The sequence below is a fragment of the Nothobranchius furzeri genome, chromosome 16 (assembly GCF_043380555.1).
Source record: "Nothobranchius furzeri strain GRZ-AD chromosome 16, NfurGRZ-RIMD1, whole genome shotgun sequence".
NCBI lineage: Eukaryota > Metazoa > Chordata > Actinopteri > Cyprinodontiformes > Nothobranchiidae > Nothobranchius > Nothobranchius furzeri.
Window position 1 is genome coordinate 29,243,087 of NC_091756.1, and position 23,296 is coordinate 29,266,382.

The 23,296-nt window shown below is 41.4% G+C and overlaps 1 protein-coding gene across 2 annotated transcripts in view; it reads left to right on the plus strand.

The window, feature by feature from the left end:
• The window catches only part of cyth3a (cytohesin 3a), a 48,538-nt gene extending 26,437 nt beyond the window's left edge, over positions 1-22,101 (plus strand). The window contains exons 8-13 of one of the 2 annotated variants that reach the window (XM_015963579.3): positions 1,429-1,577; positions 1,882-1,993; positions 8,080-8,156; positions 19,807-19,878; positions 20,237-20,391; positions 21,816-22,101. In XM_015963579.3, coding sequence (XP_015819065.1) covers positions 1,429-1,577; positions 1,882-1,993; positions 8,080-8,156; positions 19,807-19,878; positions 20,237-20,391; positions 21,816-21,888 — 638 coding nt within the window. In that variant the 3' untranslated portion in view covers positions 21,889-22,101. Of the gene's footprint in view, positions 1-1,428; positions 1,578-1,881; positions 1,995-8,077; positions 8,157-19,806; positions 19,879-20,236; positions 20,392-21,815 lie in introns of both variants that reach the window. The other variant, XM_070545524.1, reaches the window with a different exon arrangement.
• The last annotated feature ends 1,195 nt before the right edge of the window (positions 22,102-23,296 follow it).

Genomic DNA, 23,296 nt, shown 5'->3' on the forward strand with positions numbered 1-23,296 from the left:
GGTCAATGCAGCTAGCTATCAGGAGATTTTTGAGAACTTCATGCTTCCATCTGCTGAAAAGCTTTATGGAGATGAAGATTTCATTTTTCACCACGACCTGGGACCTTCTCACAGTGCCAAAACCACTGCTAAATGGTTTACTGACCATGGTATTACTGTGCTCAACTGGCCTGCCAACTCTCCTGACCTGAACCCCGTAGAGAATCTGTGGGATATTGTGAAGAGAAAGTTGAGAGACGCAAGACCCAACACTCTGGATGAGCTTAAGGCCGCTATCGAAGCATCCTGGGCCTCCATGACACCTCAGCAGTGCCACAGGCTGATTGCCTCCATGCCACGCCGCATTCAAGCAGTCATTTCTGCAAAAGGATTCCTGACCAAGAATTGAGTGCATAACTGAACATAATTATTAGAAGGTTGACTTTTTTTGTATTAAAAACACTTTTCTTTTATTGGTCAGATGAAATATGCTATTTTTTTGAGATAGGAATTTTGGGTTTTCATGAGCTGTACGCCAAAATCATCCATGTTAGAAACAATAAAAGCCTTGAACTACTTCAGTTGTGTGTAATGAATCTAATATATATGAAAGTCTAATGTTAATCAGTACATTACAGACAATAATGAACTTTATCACAATATGCTAATTTTTTTAGAAGAACCTGTACATGCATGCACACACAGACACATTGACACACGTGCATACAGATACATGCAGACACAAACACGCACACAGGCACACACACACACACATACACACAGACACATGCACATGCATTCACGCATACACATGTATGCATGCATGCACACACACACACATGCACACAGACACATGCACATGCATTCACGCATACACATGTATGCATGCATGCACACACACACACACAAATAGATACAAGCATGCACACAGACATACATACACATGACCACAAGCACACACACATGCATACACACACAGACGCATGCACACACATATATATACACACACAGGCACACACACGCATGCACAGACATATATACACACACATGGGCACACACACACACACACACGCACACATACACACATAGACACATGCATACACAGACAAACAAACACATGGGCACGCACACACACACGCATTCATGCACACACACAGGCATACACATGCACGCACGTGTGCACACAGACATACACACACGCACGTGTGCACACACAGACACACACACACACACACACACATTCCTTTTTTACTCACCGCTTTTAGTATTTTCTCAGTTTTTGTCTCAGACGACTCACTTTTTTTAATCAGCTAAGTGTCATCTTAATCAATTTCCCTCTGGGATTAATAAAGTATTTTTGAATTGAATTGAATTGAATTACTAAAATACCGATAAGCTGAAGACTGACAGCAGGAAGCGTCAAACATTTTTAATCCGTTCCATTTACAGATACCTGCTATGTATTGTCATTCGCCATCATCATGCTGAACACCAGTCTGCACAACCCCAACGTCAGAGACAAGCCCCCCGTGGAGCGCTTCATCTCCATGAACAGGGGCATCAATGGAGGAGGGGACCTGCCAGAGGAGCTTCTCAGGGTGAGGATTTGTCTGTAGTGTGTGTGTGTGTGTGTGTGTGTGTGTGTGTGTGTGTGTGTGTGTGTGTGTGTGTGTGTGTGTGTGTGTGTGCACGTGTCCTTCCCCAGCTGTGTGTGTGTGTGTGTGTGTGTGTGTGTGTGTGTGTGTGCGCACGTGTCCTTCCCCAGCTGTGTGTGTGTGTGTGTGTGTGTGTGTGTGTGTGTGTGAGTGCACGTGTAGTGACTGATATTCTGTGTCCCACCCATCGACATATATACCCACCTGTTTCCTACTTTGATGAATAGCTTCCCTCCCCTCTCTGCAGAACCTTTACGACAGCATCAAAAACGAGCCTTTCAAAATCCCAGAGGATGATGGGAACGATCTGACACACACGTTCTTCAACCCCGACAGAGAGGGCTGGCTCCTTAAGCTCGGTACGTGCATTCATGGTTGCAAATGTAACTCAGATTTAGCTGCTTTTGCTGGTGCTGCAAGTCAGAAGTTGGCATACATTCATCACAGACTTTGACTAGAATAATTTAGTCTAAAGGGTGGATAGATATCCTGCATTCTTACAGATGACCTCTTGACCTTTACAGCCACTACAGTATAACGTGTTTGAGAGAGGAACGTTTCGTTGTATTGCTCTTCAGTCAACACAGACTCACAAAGCTAGGATTTTGTAGGATTCCTGTTAGCAGTTAGCTCTCTGACCAGACCTTTGGCCTTCAGCAGGATTCTTCTCACACAGGATTCTTCTTACGTAACACTTATTCATTTGCAAACAACTTTTTCCAAGTTAATTTTTAAAGAGGACTGAGTGTAATGGTACCCTCCTCACCTTTCAGACAAGCTCACATAGCTAGCTGATCATTTGAATGTATTTCGATGCTTTTAGTTTCTCATCATCTTACACCTTTTTCATTAATGGACCTGCTGCTCTGCCAGCAGGGCCCTTACTGTTCTTCACCGGAGGATTTGTTCCCTTTATTATTGTTCTTCCACGGACGTTAATGCGGCTCAAACGGCAGCATGCACCCCCCAAAAATAATGTGATTGGATGAAAAAAAAAAAAAGCAAAAAACATTGAAATTTTTCTCATTTTGGGTGTGTGCATGCCTCAGTCTGCCTAACAACTCCTACATATGTGTGCAGCCACTTCCTCTTCACCGGAGAAAATGATCTCGATTAGGAGCGCGCACCCCCTCAAATGTTACATCAAAACGACCGGCTTGCCATGGAAAGAGTGGCATGTCATGATTTTAGGGCGATCACCCCAACGTCACCCAAATATCCTTCTTTGGCCTCTAAAGCACGTGGCCAACTGTCTTGTGCCAGCGGGAAGGTCACTTTTTAAACGGCTTCAGGATTTTTCTAGTTAGGTATTATTATGAACATTAGATTGGATGTATGGATTACTAGTTGAAACTTATTTTGAGAACACTTATGTCTGTAGATTTATTTGAAGAAAAAAATCTTGGCTAAAATGTGTTATATTTTACTGTATTGCCCTGTCATGACATGAGGTAAGTGCCTAACCCAAGACGTGCAGAATCAGAATCATCGTCTGGCAGATTGAGTAAAAGAAGTTCTTTATTCAAAATCGGGAATAAAAATAGCACAGGGAAGTCCTGTGGGAGTGAGCGGTGCAGCTCGAGTCCATGTAGCGCTCGGGGTGAATGAGGGAGCCGAGGAAGCCGAGGTGAGCGCTGGGCAGAGGGTGAGCGATCCGGGATGGGTGAGGTAGCAGAGAGGGACCAAACAGGAACAACGGAGGAGGATGGGACATGGTGTATGTAATCCAGAGTTTGAAAACAGCGAGGGTGAAGCAGGTTGTGTGAGGATCCTGAGGGAAGGGAAACAAACACCAGACGTAAGGGGTAATCCAAAAACGTAATCCACAAATCAGTCCGAGGTCAAAATCCAAGTATCCAAAAACGAGTCAAAGCGAGCATGCAAGTGCAAGTACAAGTACAAGTACAAGTACAAGTACAAGTACAAGTACAAGTACAAGTACAAGTACAAAGGGCTGGGGCTACCTAAACTGGTGCAATCATCCAGCGTAGTGAGGTGTCTTCGTCCTCCTTTTAAACCCGAGTTCCTGATTGGAATCTCCTGCAGCTGCCGCCCCCTCCGCTCCTCACCTGTGGGAAATCAGCACAATCACAGTTAGAGTGGAGATTGTGTCACTCACCTTGGCTCGGGAACATGACATGCCCACTTTTAACATCGCATTTAGTCTGAAGTTCTGACTATTGATAGTGTGGTAGAACAAAACATTATACTGTGAACTATATGTCATTAAAATGTGTCCATGCCTCATCTACTGCTACATGAACAACATCTGCTGTGTCAAATCCTGTATGTGTTGATGTTTATGTTTATTTATCTGGCAGACGCTAAATAAATTACATATACAGTGTAAGATGACTAAAAACTGGTACGATGACCTGCAGACCAGAACTAAAGCTGTGAAACTGTTACTAAAAATAGCATAATTAAAACTGAGATCAGGTAGGAAGGCTAACCAGGAGTTACTAAGTGTGAGGTAAATGTTAAACGGTCTGTATTTGTGTAGCACCTTCTAAGGGCTCTACAACCCCTCCAGGTGCTTCACAACACAGTCATTCATTCATCCATTCACACGCTGGTGGGGATGAGCTACGTTGTAGCCACAGCTGCCCTGGGGCGCACAGATGAGGCGAGGCCTGCCGAACACAGGCACCACTATTCTCTCTGACCACCACCAGCCGGGATCAAACCTGCAACCTCCTGACCTACTGCTGTCCCTGGTGACAAAAACTAGAGCAGAAAACTAACAGTATAGTGAGGCACCGAGTAGATAACAAAATGTGGTCAGCCATGATTTACTAAGCAAGTGAAAACATTGATTTGTCTAAAGGTGGAAGCAGAAGTGACCAAAAAAGGACACTCCGGCAGAGTTAGTTGGGTTTAGTTAGTTTTTATTCACCTAATTTTATCCAATTTAATTCAAGTCATTTTGTTCATATATTGCCAATTCACTACATTAATGATCTCAGTTCAGTTTACAAAACAATCAATCGATTGAACTTACTAAAGAGTGCATTAAATTCAGAAGTTTCCTTTTATGTTAAACAAAGTAAAATATGATATATAATCTAATCAGCAGGGCCTAGCAAGGAATCAAACCATTTATTCCTACCTGAACCACAAAACTGTTAAGTGCAGTTTCTGGTCAGCAGAGGGATACAGAGTGCTGTCCAGCGTAAAGTTGCTAAAGTTCATGGCTCAAGAATCACTCAAATCAGATTGAAATCAATAGCTTAAAGTGTTAAAAACTCATTGGTTAGGGTTAGGAAACTTGTGCTTGAATTTATCCCATTAACATTTTACCTTTCCCGAAAATTTCTTCCTGAAATGTTTTTTTTTATCTTTATTAGCTTCCATAGTCATTTATAAATATGAATAAAGCTTGAAGTTGTGGATTTTAGAGAAGAGGCTTATTTATTGAACCAAGGTGTGACGACTGTAGATGGCAAAGTTAATCAACTGGAACCAGCAGCTTCCAGTTCATGGCAGAACAGTGCCTTGGTGGTTCCTGACCACGTGAACTAGTTCCCTGTCACATCAGGGTCACGGCCTCCCGCTGCAGTAACTCATTGACGCTAACAGGAAGTTAAAAGGAAGTGAAATGACCTTGACATGTTTTGCCATTTTGGATTATTCAGCTGAATTTATTTAACACTGAAAGTGGAGATATGTATTGCTATAAACCTACTTCGACTATAAAACTCATTTCAGTTGTTTGTTTAAGAGGTAAAGAAGTGATTTTATTATTCCACCCCAAAAAAGCAGCTTAAATAAGTAGAAGGCACTGGTTTGCCATTATGCTCATGTCTGTGATAAGTGTATGTGAATTTCTTTATTTGAATCGTCATTACCAAACACTCACCTCCATCTGACTGAGATAAAGGTTTACCACTCTCTACTTTGTTTGTTGTCCTGCTGCATGTTGATGCTGTTGTTTATCTGAGCATTTAGCGCCACCTGAGCTCGGTTGCTGATTGGCTAACTTACGACTTGAGCTCAATCTTCATCTGTCTCTCTTTTACACCTTTAAGTTTAGTAGTTAACATAAAAAAATGCAAAACCTCGTTTTTGGCCTGAAAACTGTCCTCATACCTGTTTTGAACCGGAATATTTTTGTCTTTCATCCTATGAATCTCCTCCATGTTTTGCCCCGTCTCATCTCACTTTGAGCTAGCTGTTAGCAAGCACCTCCAGCTTCTCTCCACCTCTCTGCCATGGTGACCTTTGTCCTTTCTGCTTCTCACCCTTTGTTATGTTCTTTTGTTCTGTTCTGTGATGACTGTTCCCTCTAAAATCTTTGTATCAGGAGGTAGGTAGCACTCCGTCCTCCTCCGTGCTCTCGGTTCATCCCAGAGTGCCTTCATGCCAGCATTATCTCCTCAGCCCACCAGGCCCCTCAACATGCTAGCCACCTCATAAAATCAGCTTGTGGTGTCAGAGCTGTAAGAGGACTGCTGTGTTTGGTAGCATTGTGAGGGGGATGGCACGCCCAATTGTAGCTCTCTGGTCTGCATGGGGACCGACTGCATTCCTCTTGTGGCTCTGAAAGGGGCTGGATGACGTGCAGGTCGTTTAAACTTCTCACCCTCTTTTCTATATCCTCTATTTTATTGCAGTTTTTTAAAAGGAGAGCTTTTGTAATTTTTTCATCATTTTCAGAGATCATAAATCTCAAATGAATCGTTTGACTTTCAGTTTGAACCGCATGCTTGTGATGTGTCAATCCTTTCTGCAGAGTCTTAAACACACGTTTGTTAAAAAAAAAAAAAGAAAGAAAGAAAAAAACTTCGCTCTCAACAAAAACTTTCCAGCACGTCATGCAGCCCCTGTGCAGCTAAAGCACACAGCCATGCTCGAGCGGCTGGAGTTTGCGCTGTGGGAGCTGACGTGTACGGCTGTGTGGCTGGTCATGCAGCGAAATAAAGAAGACCCTTGTCCCTCTTCATCGTCCTTCCTGTTGCCGCCCTGCGGGCCTCGGTACCTCTCACTGCTTTGTCATGAAATCTGCTCTCTTCCTGTTTTGCTCGCTATTAACTCAGCTGCACTTGCCAGGGCATTTTTGTCACGTTAGCAAATGTCGCTCCAGCTCTGCCCTTCATCAGGTCAGCCCCAACAACACCCACCGGCCACTTTATTAGGCTCACCTCTCTAGTTCTGGGTTGGACCCCCTTTTGCCTTCAGAACCACCTTAAATCTTCATGTAATTAATTCTTCTAACCCTAACCCAGATTCAACAAGGAGTTCTAAACCTTCCCCTGAGGTTATGGTCCAAACTGACGTGACATCATGATATCATAGCCTTAGTTTTATGTTCCTAGCTGGCAGGAGAGACACCTGGTGTGGCCTCCTGCTGCTGGAGTCCATCTGCTTCTAGGTTCCACATGTTGTGGTTCAGAGATGCTGCTCTGCAGACCTTGGGAGGAACCAGCGGCTATAGAACCGTTCTCCGACCTCGGACCTCATTTTCATCCACACATCTGCTGCTCACTGGATAAGTCCTCTTTTTTAGACCGTGCTCTATAAACCCCTCAGATGGCAGCAATAGTCCCTTCAACCCATCATAAACACACTAATATACTGTGTATTTGATCTTCTGGACTCTGTGTCGTCCCTGTAGCGTGCTTCACAGAGATCCACCATGGCACTCTACCACCGCTGAGGACTGAGCCTGCTGTTATGACTGAACCCATCAGCATCACACTTGGACAGCATGTCAAAACGCTGTCATGTAGACAGTTTTACAGTGTGTGGGACAAAAGACACATCTGTACATGTCCCTCCACAAATGACTAAATCATAAATCTGCAATAAAATGGAGTGTTGTGCTTCATAATCAATGTTAGTAATGGACGATGACATCACCCATAGGGCTGGAGTGGATTAGTGAAGAGTTCTGTTTATTCTTCACTAACATGTGTCTCACTGGGTCCATCAGTAACCCTCTGCTTTGTCAGCAAACAGGTCATCATGGCCGACATGTTGCAGATCATGTATCAATAACAATGGAAAGACGCAGATTGCATCACTGATGGTGTAATTAACGGAACATCCACTAATCCCGTTAATCAGAGGCAGATGGAGAGATTTAGCGTTGCATACTAATGTATTTTATCCTTGTCTTCATATGTTTAGTTGTGCTGTAAACGAGGAGGCTTTCATTTATCCTGTTAGAAATATTTTATCACAGAGCTCCCTCTCTGATAGCATCTGTAACTGTCACCCTGCCTGGGATACATCCTGGAAGGTAACTCAGGGTTCAACCCACCAACCCCCAACTCCACCACCATTAGTCTCTGGGGAGTGGGGGCAGGGTGCTGGAGGCTCTGTGCAGCCCGAGGACACGGATCAGAACCAGATGTGGCTCGTGGTGCGGGGGGGGGGGGGGGGGGGGGGCTCACTTCTATCAGGCAACTCCTCAGTCTGAACTCAAATGTTTTATCCCCAACAGGTGGCCGAGTGAAGACGTGGAAGAGGAGATGGTTCATTCTGACCGACAACTGCCTCTACTACTTTGAGTACACAACAGTGAGTAAACAAACGAGTGTGTTTGCATCATCTTAGGCACACAATAATTCGTTTCAAATCAATTCCATCAGAATATAGAGAATAAATTTGTTATGCTATGCTCAGTGACAGGATCAGTACTACTTTAATGCTGGCATTCACTGGCTGCTAGGCAACCTTGTGACGATGACGATTGTTCTTAAAATCCCTGAAAAAGATGGCATGAAGTATTTCTCCTTCATCCCATGCAAGCAACTATGTTTCCCTTAAAAGCTGAAATAACAAATGTGTGTGTACGCATGTGCGTGTGTGTGTGTGCATGTGTGTATGTGCACGCGTGTGTGTGTGTGTGTGTGTGTGTGTGTGTGTGTGTGTGTGTGTGTGTGTGTGTGTGTGTGTGTGTGTGTGTGTGTGTGTGTGTGTGTGTGTGTGTGTGTGTGTGTGAATTGTCTGATCGTAAGTCAAACAAAAAAAATTGCATTCATTGCACAAATGCTGTTTGAATGCTGGATAGCTGAAACTGTAAGCTGAAGCTGCTGAACAGCTGAACTGAAGCTGAAATTAAGCAAAACTGTCAAAATGAGCTGAGTGTCTTGAAAGATGTAGAAGCAAAAAGCACCAAAAAGCAAATAAAGCACAAAAAGTAAGTGAAGAATAGAGAAAAATAATGCTAAATAGCAAAAAAAATAACTTACATCTGTGAACATTGTATAAAAATCTGGACAGCTTAAATGTCTAAACACCTGTTATTTCATTTTGCCAAGTTTAACAGTTTAATCTTTACATTTAGCTGAACTGTGAAATTAGCAGTTTATGCTAAATTTGGTAACTGATTGCTGAAGTTGTTGAATAGCTGAAGTAAGCTGAAACTAAGCTAAACTGTCAAATGAGCTGAATGTAGTGAAAGATGTGAAAGCAAAAAGCACAAAGAAGCAAAAAAAGCACAAAAAGTAAGTGAAGAATCAAGAAAACTAATCCTAAATAGCAGAAAACTCAAATCTGTGAACACTGTTTAAAAAAATTGGACAGCTAAAATGTCTAAACACCTGTTATTTCAGTAGGACTAGTTTAACAGTTTAATTTTTACATTTAGCTGAACTGTGAAATTAGCATCATATGCTGAATTCAGAAATTAATTGCTGAAGCTGAAATTAAGCAAAACTGTTAAAATGAGCTGAATGTTTTGAAAGATTTAGAAGCAAAAATCACCAAAATGTAAATAAAGCACAAAAAGTGAAGAACGGAGAAAACAATCCTAAACAGCAGAAAAGTGAAATCTGAACATTATTTAAAAATCTGGACAGCAAAAATGTCTAAACACTTGTTGTTTGAGTAGGACTAGTTTAACAGTTAAATTTTTATATTTAGTTGAACTGTGAAATGAGTAGCATAAGCCGAATTCAGAAACGGATTGCTGAAGCTGCTGAATAGCTGAAGTGAAGCTGAAACTAAGCTAAACTGTCAAAATGAGCTGAATGAATTTAAAGATTTAGAAGAAAAAATCACCAAGTGTAATAACGCTCAGAATATAGGTGAAGAATGGATAAAAATGCTAAACAGCAGAAAACTTTAATCTTTGAACATTTATTAAAAACTCAAAATTTGAAATGTTAAACAGCTGGCATTTGAATGAGAATAGTTTAACGGGTACATTTTTACAATTGGATGAACTGTGAATTTAGAAATACTTGCTGATATCTGAAACTGATAGATTAGCATGTGTTTAGATTTGATATGGGATGGATGAATGGTTGGATTAATGAAATAACGGATGGATTGTTGGATGGATGTAGGGCTGCAACAAACGATTATTTGGATAATCGATTAATCGGATGGGGTCTCGACACGATTAATCGGATTACATGAGGAAATTTTTAAAAACTGCTAGGGAAACGTTATTTCTCTCCTTCCTTCACTTTATTTAACACAACATTATTAGAAAACAGTTCAATAGCAGAAAAACAACATGCCATCACCTAAATTGTCTTATAAGGTGTATAGACAGAGACCCTAAGCTACATCTATCTGTGACCTAAAATGCTTGGTCCAAGTTAAACAGCTTAAGGGCAATTCTCATCTGTTTTGTTTGATCTCATCTGTTCACATTTATTTTAAATGTAATTAAACATAGGCTGTGAATTAATCAAAATTGATCACTATTTCCAAAACTGACTGAAAAAATACCAAATAAAACAAAAGTAAATGAATGCCATCCTCCTTGCGATGATGCCCTGGGCAACTGCCATAAAGTCACATCAAGAAATGCTGCTGATCATTCCAATGATCCCAAATAGAATCACATTAGGCCACATGAAAGCAACTGAACCCAAAAATATATTAACCAGTATATAACTGCACTCTCACACAACACGCCTGCAGCAACAGTTAGGACTCCTCCCTCCCTTTTAAAAGCGTTTTTGCTTCTGAGGACATTGTGGTTGTAAAACCACATGCTAGTAGTCTGGCCCCGGTGTGATCAACCAGTTTCTGCGGGAATGTGACGGCGGAACCAGGGCCAGATTAACACTTTGTTGTACCCTGGGCAACAATATTCAAGGGCTCCATCATCACGACCCAAGGATCACCATAATGTGGTCACATACAGAATATTTTACTGTAATATGCAGTAAATATACTCAATACTTGAATGCCTGACAACACTTAACCCGCCCAGAGTAACCTTTGACCCACCTCGTGTGGACTGGCCAATGAGGAGAGGGTCTTAACTTGAGGCCCTCTCTTCATTGGTCAGTCTGCATGAGACTGACTCTCAACTGACATTCAGTCGTAGGCAGCGAAGCGTCTCTGTGCAGCGCAAAAGCCCGGGTGGACAGTTTGTTTAATGTAGGGTGACCATATTTCCATTTCCAAACAAGAGGACAGGGGATATGTGCCTATGACGTCACACTATGGCAACGCCACACAAACCATGTTGGGACCCATTTTTTGTAAGAACTAAATTAATATCAGATTCTGCCAATTAAAGGGCTCTAAAACTATTCATATGTAAATATTTTGCATATTTAATGCAAAATCTAATTTTTCTGCTTTAGTGCTGCAACAAGGTTTTATTAATAATAAATTATTATACCTTTTGTTTTACTACAGCATCGGTAAGCTTCCTGTGCACAGATTATTAAGGATGCTTGTTTCAGCTGTGAGATTAGCCGATAGGATCAACGAAAAAATAAGTTGTCACACACTCCATGGAAACTTTCAGAGAATCCACAAATAGTGGCTTTCAAATGGTTTTGTTACTTTTTGCAAGTTTTTAAAAGAAGCAGATGAGACAGCATGTCTGATAATTTAGTTTTTCATCTGATAATATTAGAACATGTCAGTAATGTCTGAGGGGCTTTTATAAACACCGTATAACTAACACTCCTGGAGAGGGCATGAATTACACAGAGGCTTCTGGGGAGCCCAGTTATGGGGGGGGGGGGGGGGGGGGGGGGGGGGCATTTTGCCTTGGCCCCCAAAATGTCTTGAAACGGCCCTGGGTGTGTGACTGAGTTTTGAAGGTGATCTGAATTGTATCAGATGTATAATTATGACATGTGTATAACTTATTGTTTTTTACTGGTAAAAACGTGTCGTGGAGATAAATCTACCTACATTTGACTTTTCAACACTTTGTTTTGTTTTCTTGTTTTTATTTAACTATTTTCCTGTCCTGTCTGTCTCTCATCTTCCTGCATCTCCTCATAATTCTCCAGAAAATCTGTTGCCTGGATTCTTACCTTTTCACCTCATCAGTTACTTTTGAGCAGATCAAAGGGATCTCCTGACCGAAAAGCGCAGAGCGCGTTTTCGATGCTGCGTGAGGTGAAATCACCACAGCACAGGTGATGAGCTCCGCAGTAGCACACTTCAGGCACAAATAAGACAGAAAATAGAGAACATGTGCGGACATGAACGATCGTGTGCTAATTATAGTTTTTTGGTTGCGCCACTTTGAGAATGGACCGTGCGCTGGAAGCAGCTGCCTGGATCGCTGCGCGACAATGCAGAACCGGTTCGCAGCAGCGCAAGTCTGCCGGCTCTCCCTCGCGCTGATCTGCCGGTACTGGCTCTCCCTCACGCTGATCTGCGGCTCTCCCTCGCGCTGATCTGCCGGCTCTCCCTCGCGCTGATCTGCGGCTCTCCCTCGCGCTGATCTGACTTGCTCTGGTCTGCGCGCAACGGCGGGCGGGAAGGGGGGGGGGGGCGCTTTTGGAAGAGTTGTGCGACACAACGAATCGATGACGCAATTCGTTGCCAACGCTTTTAGTAATCGATTTTCATCGAATTTATCGATTCGTTGTTGCAGCCCTAGATGGATGTTAGATGGATTATTGGATGGATGGATGAATGGATAAAAGCATGTATGGATTTATATGTAGATGGATAGATTCCTTAGGCCAAGCCGATCGATTTGATGTCTCACATTCGTGGGTGTGTAATTCCATTTAGCCAGAAGTTGATTGACCTCTCTCAACCAATCAGGGTGCTGGGAGGGAGCGGGGCACTTTCCCACCTTCTGACGGTCAATCAAATTGAACGTGTTTCTAGTTTTAAGTACAGATAGTTCAACACGATCAAAAACAGGAGTCTGATATTGGCTCAATATTCAGCTTTTTAATATTCATTCCTATGAGACTTGGTTAAAGTGATATGTAGTTCCTTGTGTTGCCATGGTAACAAATAACGCATTTAAAATTGAATACAAGATTACTGAGACCAAGGCAACAGCTCTAACCACTGCGCCCCTGCGAAGCCTGCACTGTTCAATTTTAGCCATTTAGAATAGAACATTTTAGCCTTCTTGTCTTAAAGAAGCTTAAAAAAATCTTAATCTTTTTAATAAACATTTTGGGAATTATAATATTATGAAGGAGTAAGAGGAGGATTTGAAGGGGATGAACCTGTATTAGTAAAGGTAAAAGACATCCTTAGTAGAAACACTAATTTCATCCAAACAGTTTTTTTCCTCGAAAGAATGGGAAATTTGCGCCCTCTGCTGGCCACAAACAGCAGTAAGGAATAAAGAGAAGGTGGGAAAATGCTGCCCTCCGGTGGCTATTTGCTGTAACTGCACTTATTTCATTTTAGTAAGTAAGGAAGTAAAAGTGTATTTATATAGCACCTTTCACAGATATAAATCACAAAGCGCTGTACAACATGCAAAAAGACCCCAAGCCGGGAAGCGAACCCAAGACTTTCTTGATGCAAGGCAACAGCTCTAACCACTGCGCCATTGGGAAGCCTACACTCAGTCAATTTTAGCCAATTAGAATAGAACAGTTTAGCCTCCTAGTCTTAAAGAAGCTTAAAAAAATCTTAATCTTTTTAATAAACATTTTGGGAATTATAATATTATGAAGGAGGAGGATTTGAAGGGGATGAACCTGTATTAGTAAAGGTAAAAGACATCCTTAGTAGAAACACTAATTTCTTCCAAACACATTTTTTTTTCCTCAAAAGAATGGGAAATTTGCGCCCTCTGCTGGCCACAAACAGCAGTAAGGAATAAAGAGAAGGTGGGAAAATGCTGCCCTCCGGTGGCTATTTGCTATAACTGCACTTATTTCATTTTAGTAAGTAAGTAAGTAAGTAAAAGTGTATTTATATAGCGCCTTTCACAGATATAAATCACAAAGCGCTGTACAACATGTACAACATGCAGAATGACCCCAAGCCGGGAAGCGAATCCAGGACCTTCTTGATGCAAGGCAACAGCTCTAACCACTGCGCCACCGGGAAGCCTGCATGCAGTCAATTTTAGCCAATTAGAATAGAACAGTTTAGCCTCCTAGTCTTAAAGAAGCTTAAAAAAATCTTAATCTTTTTAATAAACATTTTGGGAATTATAATATTATGAAGGAGGAGGATTTGAAGGGGATGAACCTGTATTAGTAAAGGTAAAAGACATCCTTAGTAGAAACTCTTATTTCTTCCAAACAGTTTTTTTTCCTCAAAAGAATGGGAAATTTGCGCCCTCTGCTGGCCACAAACAGCAGTAAGGAATAAAGAGAAGGTGGGAAAATGCTGCCCTCCGGTGGCTATTTGCTGCAACTGCACTTATTTCATTTTACTAAGTAAGTAAGTAAGTAAAAGTGTATTTATATAGCACCTTTCATAGTTATAAATCACAAGGCGCTGTACAACATGTACAACATGCAGAAAGACCCCAAGCTGGGAAGCGAACCCAGGACCTTCTTGATGCAAGGCAACAGCTCTAACCACTGCGCAAGGCAACAGCTCTAACCACTGCGCCACCGGGAAGCCTACACTCAGTCAATTTTAGCCAATTAGAATAGAACAGTTTAGCCTCCTAGTCTTAAAGAAGCTTGAAAAAATCTTAATCTTTTTAATAAACATTTTGGGAATTATAATATTATGAAGGAGGAGGATTTGAAGGGGATGAACCTGTATTAGTAAAGGTAAAAGACATCCTTAGTAGAAACACTAATTTCTTCCAAACACAGTTTTTTTTCCTCAAAAGAATGGGAAATTTGCGCCCTCTGCTGGCCACAAACAGCAGTAAGGAATAAAGAGAAGGTGGGAAAATGCTGCCCTCCGGTGGCTATTTGCTATAACTGCACTTATTTCATTTTAGTAAGTAAGTAAGTAAGTAAAAGTGGATTTATATAGCGCCTTTCACAGATATAAATCACAAAGCGCTGTACAACATGTACAACATGCAGAATGACCCCAAGCTGGGAAGCAAACCCAGGACCTTCTTGATGCAAGGCAACAGCTCTAACCACTGCGCCACCGGGAAGCCTGCGTGCAGTCAATTTTAGCCAATTAGAATAGAACAGTTTAGCCTCCTAGTCTTAAAGAAGCTTAAAAAAATCTTAATCTTTTTAATAAACATTTTGGGAATTATAATATTATGAAGGAGGAGGATTTGAAGGGGATGAACCTGTATTAGTAAAGGTAAAAGACATCCTTAGTAGAAACACTTATTTCTTCCAAACTGTTTTTTTTTTCCTCAAAAGAATGGGAAATTTGTGCCCTCTGCTGGCCACAAACAGCAGTAAGGAATAAAGAGAAGGTGGAAATGCTGCCCTCCGGTGGCTATTTGCTGCAACTGCACTTATTTCATTTTAGTAAGTAAGTAAGTAAGTAAAAGTGTATTTATATAGCACCTTTCATAGTTATAAATCACAAGGCACTGTACAACATGTACAACATGCAGAAAGACCACAAGCTGGGAAGCGAAACCCAGGACCTTCTTGATGCAAGGCAACAGCTCTAACCACTGCGCCACCAGGAAGCCTACGCTCAGTCAATTTTAGCCAATTAGAATAGAACAGTTTAGCCTCCTAGTCTTAAAGAAGCTTAAAAAAATCTTAATCTTTTTAATAAACACTTTGGGAATTATAATATTATGAAGGAGGAAGATTTGAAGGGGATGAACCTGTATTAGTAAAGGTAAAAGACATCCTTAGTACAAACACTTATTTCTTCCAAACCCTGTTTTTTTCCTTAAAAGAATGGGAAATTTGCACCCTCTGCTGGCCACAAACAGCAGTAAGGAATAAAGAGAAGGTGGGAAAATGCTGCCCTCTGGTGGCTATTTGCTGTAACTGCACCTATTTCATTTTAGCCATTTAGAATAGAACATTTCAGCCTCCTTGTCTTAATGAAGCTTAAAAAATCTTAATCTTTTTAATAAACACTTTGGGAATTATAATATTATGAAGGAGAAGGAGGAGGATTTGAAGGAGATGAATCTGAATTAGAAAAGGTAAAGGACTTCCTTAGTAGAAACACTAATTTCTTCCAAACACTGTTTTTTTTTCCTTAAAAGAATGGGAAATTTGAGCTCGTTGCTAGCAATAAACAGAACAGCACTATATTTCCAGCAGCAGTTAATAAAAGAAAGATGGGGAGTTGCTGTCCTTCAAAGGCTGTATCCTGAAAACCTACTTTGTTCGTTTTTGCCATTTAGAAGAAAAATATTTTAGTCTCCTTATTTGAATGAAGCTTTAAAAAAATCCTGATCTTTATTTTAAACCTTTTGGGAACATTAATATTGTGGAGGAAAAAGTGGAGGATTTGAAGAAGGAGATGGATCTTGATTAATAAAGTTAAAATACTTTCTTGGAAGAAACACTTCATCTAAATTCTTCTAAACACCGTTTGTTTACTTAAAAGACTGGGAAATTTGCGCCCTCTGCTGGCAACAAACAGCAGTAAGGAATAAAGAGAAGGTGGGAAAATGCTGCCCTCCGGTGGCCTTTATTGTAACTGCACCTACTTCATTTTAGCCTTTTAGAATAGAACATTTTAGCCTTCTTGTCTTAATGAAGCTTAAAAAATGAATATAGGTGAAGAATGGATAAAAAATGCTAAACAGTAGAAAACGTTAATCTTTGAACATTTATTAAAAACTCGAAATGTTAAACAGCTGGCATTTGAATGAGAATAGTTTAACGGGTACATATCTGAAACTGATAGATTAGCATGTGTTTAGATTTGATATGGGATGGATGAATGGTTGGATTAATGAAATAACGGATGGATTGTTGGATGGATGTTAGATGGATTATTGGATGGATGGATGAATGGATAAAAGCATGTATGGATTTATATGTAGATGGATGGATTCCTTAGGTCAAGCCGATCGATTTGATGTCTCACATGCATGGGTGTGTAATTCCATTTAGCCAGAAGATGATTGACCTCTCTCAACCAATCAGGGAACTGGGAGGGAGCGGGGCACTTTCCCACCTTCTGACGGTCAATCAAAATGAACTTATTTCTAGTTTTAAGTACAAACAGTTCAAAAAGATCAAAAACAGGAGTCTGTTAATGGGTCAATATTCTGCTTTTTATATTCATTCCTATGAGACTTGGTTAAAGTGATATGTAATTCCTTGTGTTGCCATGGTAACAGATGACAGGAGTCTGCATTAATAAAGCTATGTACAATACCACATGACTCATTTAAACTTTGAATAACATTTCTATATTAAAGTATGTTGATACAGTTGTTTCTAAAATGTTGTTAAATATTGTTGCTAAGCACGTTGCCATGGTAACACAGAACACAAAATCAAGTTGATACAAGACTCCTGGGACCAAGCAGGTTGAATTGATGTACCATATGTGTGGGTGCACATTTCCTTTTAGGCAGAAGACGATTCAAAACTCTCAGCCAATGAGAGAGCAGCGAAGGAGGAGGGGGCGGTTCCTGCCTTCAGACTAGTGTTAAAATGTCAGCTATGCTGCTAGTTTTAAGCAGTGTTGGGAGTAACGCGGTACAAAAGTAATTAATTACTGTAATGCATTGCTTTTTGCTGTAATGTGGTAATGTAAGGCATTACAGGGAAAGAAAATGGTAATATTTACTCGGTACAATTGTCAGTAACGCGGTAATTACAATGCATTTTTAAACCCAGAATCAAGATGTGGGTTTCCTAAAAATTCAAATTGCGGGAAGCCTGAAAAAAGATCCAGTATCCACATATATGACGTCATTTATGGACTCAGCTTTGCGGGCATTCCATGAGCAGAGAGGACGCAGCAGTAATGGCTCAAATACTCCAGCTGCGTCCTGCGCGCGGCCGCTGTTATATTCACAAAATCGCTCCACCAAAACAAAATAATTTGTTTGCGATCGTTTATATCAGTTCATATTCTCTGGTACTTCATGTACTTTTCAGCTGAGTTCATAATCTGTGCCCCGGTGATTTCAACTCATTGCTGGGGCACAGCGCATATGAAGCTTTTTTTTTTTTTGCGTTCGGTAGATCCCTTTGGCTGATTAGTTAGAAAGTAGGAAATCTAGAAAACAGTTTTTCTAGAAGACGGAGAAAACATGCAGCATGCAGGAAGGTTAGAGAGAGAAAGGGCAGGAAATTATTCAAACGCTTAACAGCATTCAAACAATAACAACATGAACCACACAGAGTCCATATTTTTACTTCCTCTGTTACACCCCCCCCCCCCCCCACACACACACACACACACACACTCACACACCAAAGCGTGAGGGTTTTGCCCTGCAGATTTAATAACGCATGGAATCCCACTTGACTGAAATGAGCCACACTCCAGCAATTAACATGAGGCATTACTGGAAACATCTGCAAGTCCACAGCAGTACATCTGGACACACCTCCTCCCCCCCATCCACCTCACAGCCAGGAGTCCCTGAACACACACTCAGCCAGCTGTTAGCAGCTGTCCCAGGGCATTTCCTCCCCCCTGCTTTGCCCCCTCATTAGAGGAAAGATGACAAGCTGGCTGTTCCTCGAGGTCTCCCCACAGCCACCTTCCTCCCAACACTCACACCCCCTCTTTCACATCTGGCCCATCAGACACAAAAGCAGCTGGCGGAGGATAAACTTTAGGGTCACTCCTCACATGGGTGGTGTACCCCCATGACCACGATCATTTCAAACCATCAGAGTGTTTTTATAATTGCCCTGATTCTTTGTGGAGGAAATGTGTTTCACTAGCTAACCTCAAACTGGTTAGAAAATAGTGGACACACAGGTCTTTTCACAGGACTTTTTAGGAGCTATGAACTCTCACTAACAGCTTTATTGTGGTCTGAAGATTTTTCCATCACCAGAATGGAAAAGAACAACGTTTGGCCAGATTTGGAAAAAAATTCTGGAAACTCTAAAGAAGAGCAGACTCAAGGACAATAGCTCTTGACTGTGCTTTTGAAAATGTCCAAATGTAATGTTTACTTGGTGTGACACATACTAAAAGCTATGGAATATAGAACTAGTGGCTGAGTGTGGGTGATGTCTAGAACATTTAAAACAAGACTTTTTTGAGAAGGTAACAGGCTCACAAGAAAGACCTGTCCTATCCTGACCCCAGTAGCCCAAACTCGTAGCACCCTCCACACGAGGTGTCCGAGGACAGGGCCATCGGCCAGTCAAAAGATGAATTATGACAAGCCTTAGTTCAATAAAAAAAAGTCTAATCTGTAATTTTTAAACTAAACGGTCAGTGTGCGCTCTAAAGGAAAAGGTGATGATCCAGCCAAAATACTTAGTTGTTTGTAGTATAAGTCATTTTATAAAGTAGAAATACCAAAAATATCTGAGATCTGGGAACAAATAAAAAAAAACCATAACATTGATTTAATTTACATTTAGCTCCAGTTTAAATTTCTGTCATCAACTGCTAAAAGATAGTCTCAAGATCCCGAACAGCATGATTCAGTCAACCAAAGAATGATGTAATCTGCATAAAGGCACACTTTAGCGATAGCCATGTTGGAGTTGATAAAAATGGAGAATAGAATAGAGCCTAGCAGTAAGCCTTGGGGAACTCCTTTCAAACGCTTTGAAAACTGGACTCAAACCTATCTGTAAAATCGTGTTTACTCAGAGCTAAATCACACAAAACAAATTTACTAACCGTAACTAGAGAAAACAGATGTGACATGACAAGTTAGGGCCTTTAAAAAAAAATTGTGTCAGGTGTTGGATTTGTGAATAAAATATTAATCTTTACTTTAAATCTCATCCTTGCTGTTTTGATTTATTTTCAACTGGATTTTGAACTATATCTTTAACATTGATGTTATGTTAACAAAGTCAGATTAGGGTTAGGGTTATTGGAGTGGTAGTTGGTGAATGTGGAGGGGGTCCCGAGGTGGATCCGTTTTTGCTCACATGGCTTTAATGTTTCAGGAAAACTGTGTTTGTGTCATCAGGATAAAGAACCTCGTGGGATTATTCCACTGGAAAACCTCAGTATCAGAGAGGTGGAGGAGCCACGGAAGCCTGTAAGGTCCAAATCTAGTAACTCACTTTCACCCTTTCGTGTTTGGTGTCACTACAGTGGACAGCTATTCAGAAGCTTTTTAATATGTTTGTGTGGACGTTTCAGGTACATTTACACATCAACCACCACATTTGACTAGTTTCTCACTGCAAAACATTTTAAATTCAAAATGCATCTCCTCAACTTGAGTGGACATGATGAAAGATTATGTTCGAAAAAAAGGAAAAAAGGAATTTTCTTAACTAAAGATTACTTCAAACACCTGGGAGATGAAACTTTTGAGGTTTTCGTGATGCATGGGTGGGACAGCAAGGGTCAGGGTTAATGACAATGTCCACATCATGATGTCGTCTTTGCAGAACTGCTTCGAGCTCTACAACCCCAGCCATAAAGGTCAGGTTATCAAGGCCTGCAAGACAGAGGCGGATGGGCGGGTCGTCGAGGGAAACCACGTTGTGTACAGGATATCGGCTCCCACCCAGGAGGAGAAGGAGGAGTGGATCAAGTCCATCAAGTAAGAGTCGGCGTGTTGGTGTGGATCCATTTACACTTAGAGGGCACTTAGCCAGCGCCTGCATGCTCCCACGTGAGACTTTCTCATATTTGACCTTGACATTGACACACACACACACACACACACACACACACACACACACACACAGCTCAACACTGCTGCATACTTGGAAGTGTTTTATGCCTTTTATCCAAATGCTGCCCTGATCTCCAGCGGGGGAAAGGGAAGTGCTGTAAATTGGACCCGGTGCATTATCGATTGGCTCACTTGGCCATCAACCAGTCTGCTTCAGCTTCTCTAGCAAAAACGGTCAATATCAAGGCAGAAAGTGATATTACTCAATTGTTTTGTGCTGTAATAATGTTATAAAACCTCTTAGCACCAGCTGATATGTATCCCTTAAATGAAAAAGGGCAAATGAGGGCTGAGCCCCTGAAATCTTACTGAGCAAGGTTGATTTGAAAATTTCAGCTTGGATGAAACCAGGAAGTTTGATTTCTCTTCCAGATAGATTATTTAGAGGACAACCTTTATCACTGGCAGAAAAATAAAGATTACAGGCTGAAATCAGCAGAACCGAGCAGCTCTGCTGCAGTCACACTTCGACCTGGATTAAACTACTGAGGCGGCAGGCTGCCCAGTAGCCAGAATTCATGTACACACACACACACGCACCCGCACGCACACACACACACACAGCATCACAACCCATCAGTTTCTGGTAAAACTTACTACTCAGCATTTTTAGTGCACAGCACAAATCTGTCACTCTTAAAGGCAGAGCAGAGCTGACCGTACTTAGGTGTCTTTTAATATCTCGAATTTGGAAGTAATTCTCTAATTTTTACTTAGCCTTGCAGCTTTTCTAAACGCTGCAGTGTTTGCTTTCTATTTCAGGTTCGGCTCACCCTTGGGTTGTTTTCTCTCAGGCAGGAAACTGTTTTCAGCAAACATCAGTAACAGAGCTCTTTATCCTGATGTTTTAAAGCTCAAAAAGACAGAACTGAAGGAAGAACAGAGTGGGATCTACAACAGGAAGCGCAACTCCTACCTCCCTATCTGTAGGCGTGTTAATAAATCTTCTTTCTCATTAAATCACTGATTTTGACTTCACAAGCACCCGTCTTGCATTTTAAATGGTTTGCCCATCTGGTGTGTAAATTTCCCCATCAGAGAAGATTTTTGATCCTTTGACCCCCACGCTGATAGAAAAGATTTATTTAAGGGCAAAAATGAACATTTTTATTGGGTTTTAGAGGTGAAAACATGAATAAGGTTTTCTAGATCACCTTCTCCTAACCAAACCACAGAGCAGACACAAAACAGGATGCATATTTGCTGACAGATTACAAAAACATAAGAGTCCACAACACTAATGAATTTTATTGGACAATCAATAATCTGCTCCCTCCTGTCCTCTGCAGGGCGAGCATCAGCAGGGATCCGTTCTATGACATGCTGGCCACCAGGAAGAGGAGGATAGCCAATAAGAAATGAGTTCAGCATCACTTCTGCAGCCAGCAGCCAGTGTGTGTGTGTGTGGGTTCCTGGAGAATTCCTGAACTTCTGGTCTTCTCTGAAACAGATGTGAAGATTTGATTTACGTCGACACAGACTTTAAAAGCAGACATGTCACTGTGAATGAAACCTTCACCAACCTGAACAATGATGAAGAGCAGAGTGGGTCAGAGCAATCCAAACGTCTTTCCTGGGAAGAAGTTTCCACCTGCTGGACGTGTAGGGAATCACACCAACTTCACTTAAAAACCTCAGCATCACCTCCTCCAACATGGTTTTAAAGCCTGGAGCTCATCGATCAGCTGGTCTGATTGGTAGCTCATTGATTATATGCAAACACTCACTTAGTCCATGGAATCACTTAATATCAGCCCAAGAATCTCATCTCTGGATGCCAACAGACGGGATTCAGGAAACGGTTTACAAAAGCTGGTCAACTTCAGCTGAAGGTGTTTGTTTATCTAGGATCCACTTTTGGATTCGGTGTCGTTTTCTTTCATATTTATTTTCTTATTGTGTCACAAAAGAGGCAGCCCTCCAGTTACATTTAACATGTATAGTATGTAATGTACATTGTTTTTTATTGTTTGTGTTAATCAAGCCTTCATCTTTTTAGTCTGACACCCATCAACGTATAACGGTGGAAGAAAAGGGACTTCATACGGTAACTCGGGTATTGCTGAGCAGATTGTAAATGCTGCTGCTCTGCAAACGGGCATCAACACTTCAGAATCTTACAGTGCTGTGAAAACAGATGGCTGCTTATACTGACCCGATTCTGCTGGAGTTTTACTCTCCACTGTCGCCACATGCTTGCTTAGTATGAGGATTGCTGTAAAGACACTGACACAAGTCAGTGACTCGATAATCTAACTGGCATAATGACCTGAACTCAACGCACTGACAAGCAGGTTCAATTGGAATGTTTACTTTGCAAAGTGCTTTGAGACGACTCTTGTTGTGATTTGGCGCTATATAAATCAATGGAACGGAGACTTCCATGACTAAAACCTCTGCTGGCCAAGAACACAAAAACATCTCGAAGGTGTGAGACTTTATGGTAAAATTTCTGAAGAAACTGGCTGCTATTCAGGGGGGGAAATATATTATTCAAGCACGGTGGTAGTAGTACAGTGGTCTGGGGCAACTTCAGAACCACCTGCTGTAACTGGCTGTTTCTCACCATCATTGAACCTCACCTTGATCCCACCCCAGTTGCCTAGGAGATATGTCATCAGGAACCGCCAAGGTGTGTTCCAATTGGTTACAATGTTCATGTGCCACCAAGGCGTCTGTCCTGTTTGTTAGCCGTTTAGCTAACAGGCCTTATTGCCTTCTCTTGGTCAAAATTTCCCAGAAAGCAGCATGGAAAGGATGGCTCCTCAAC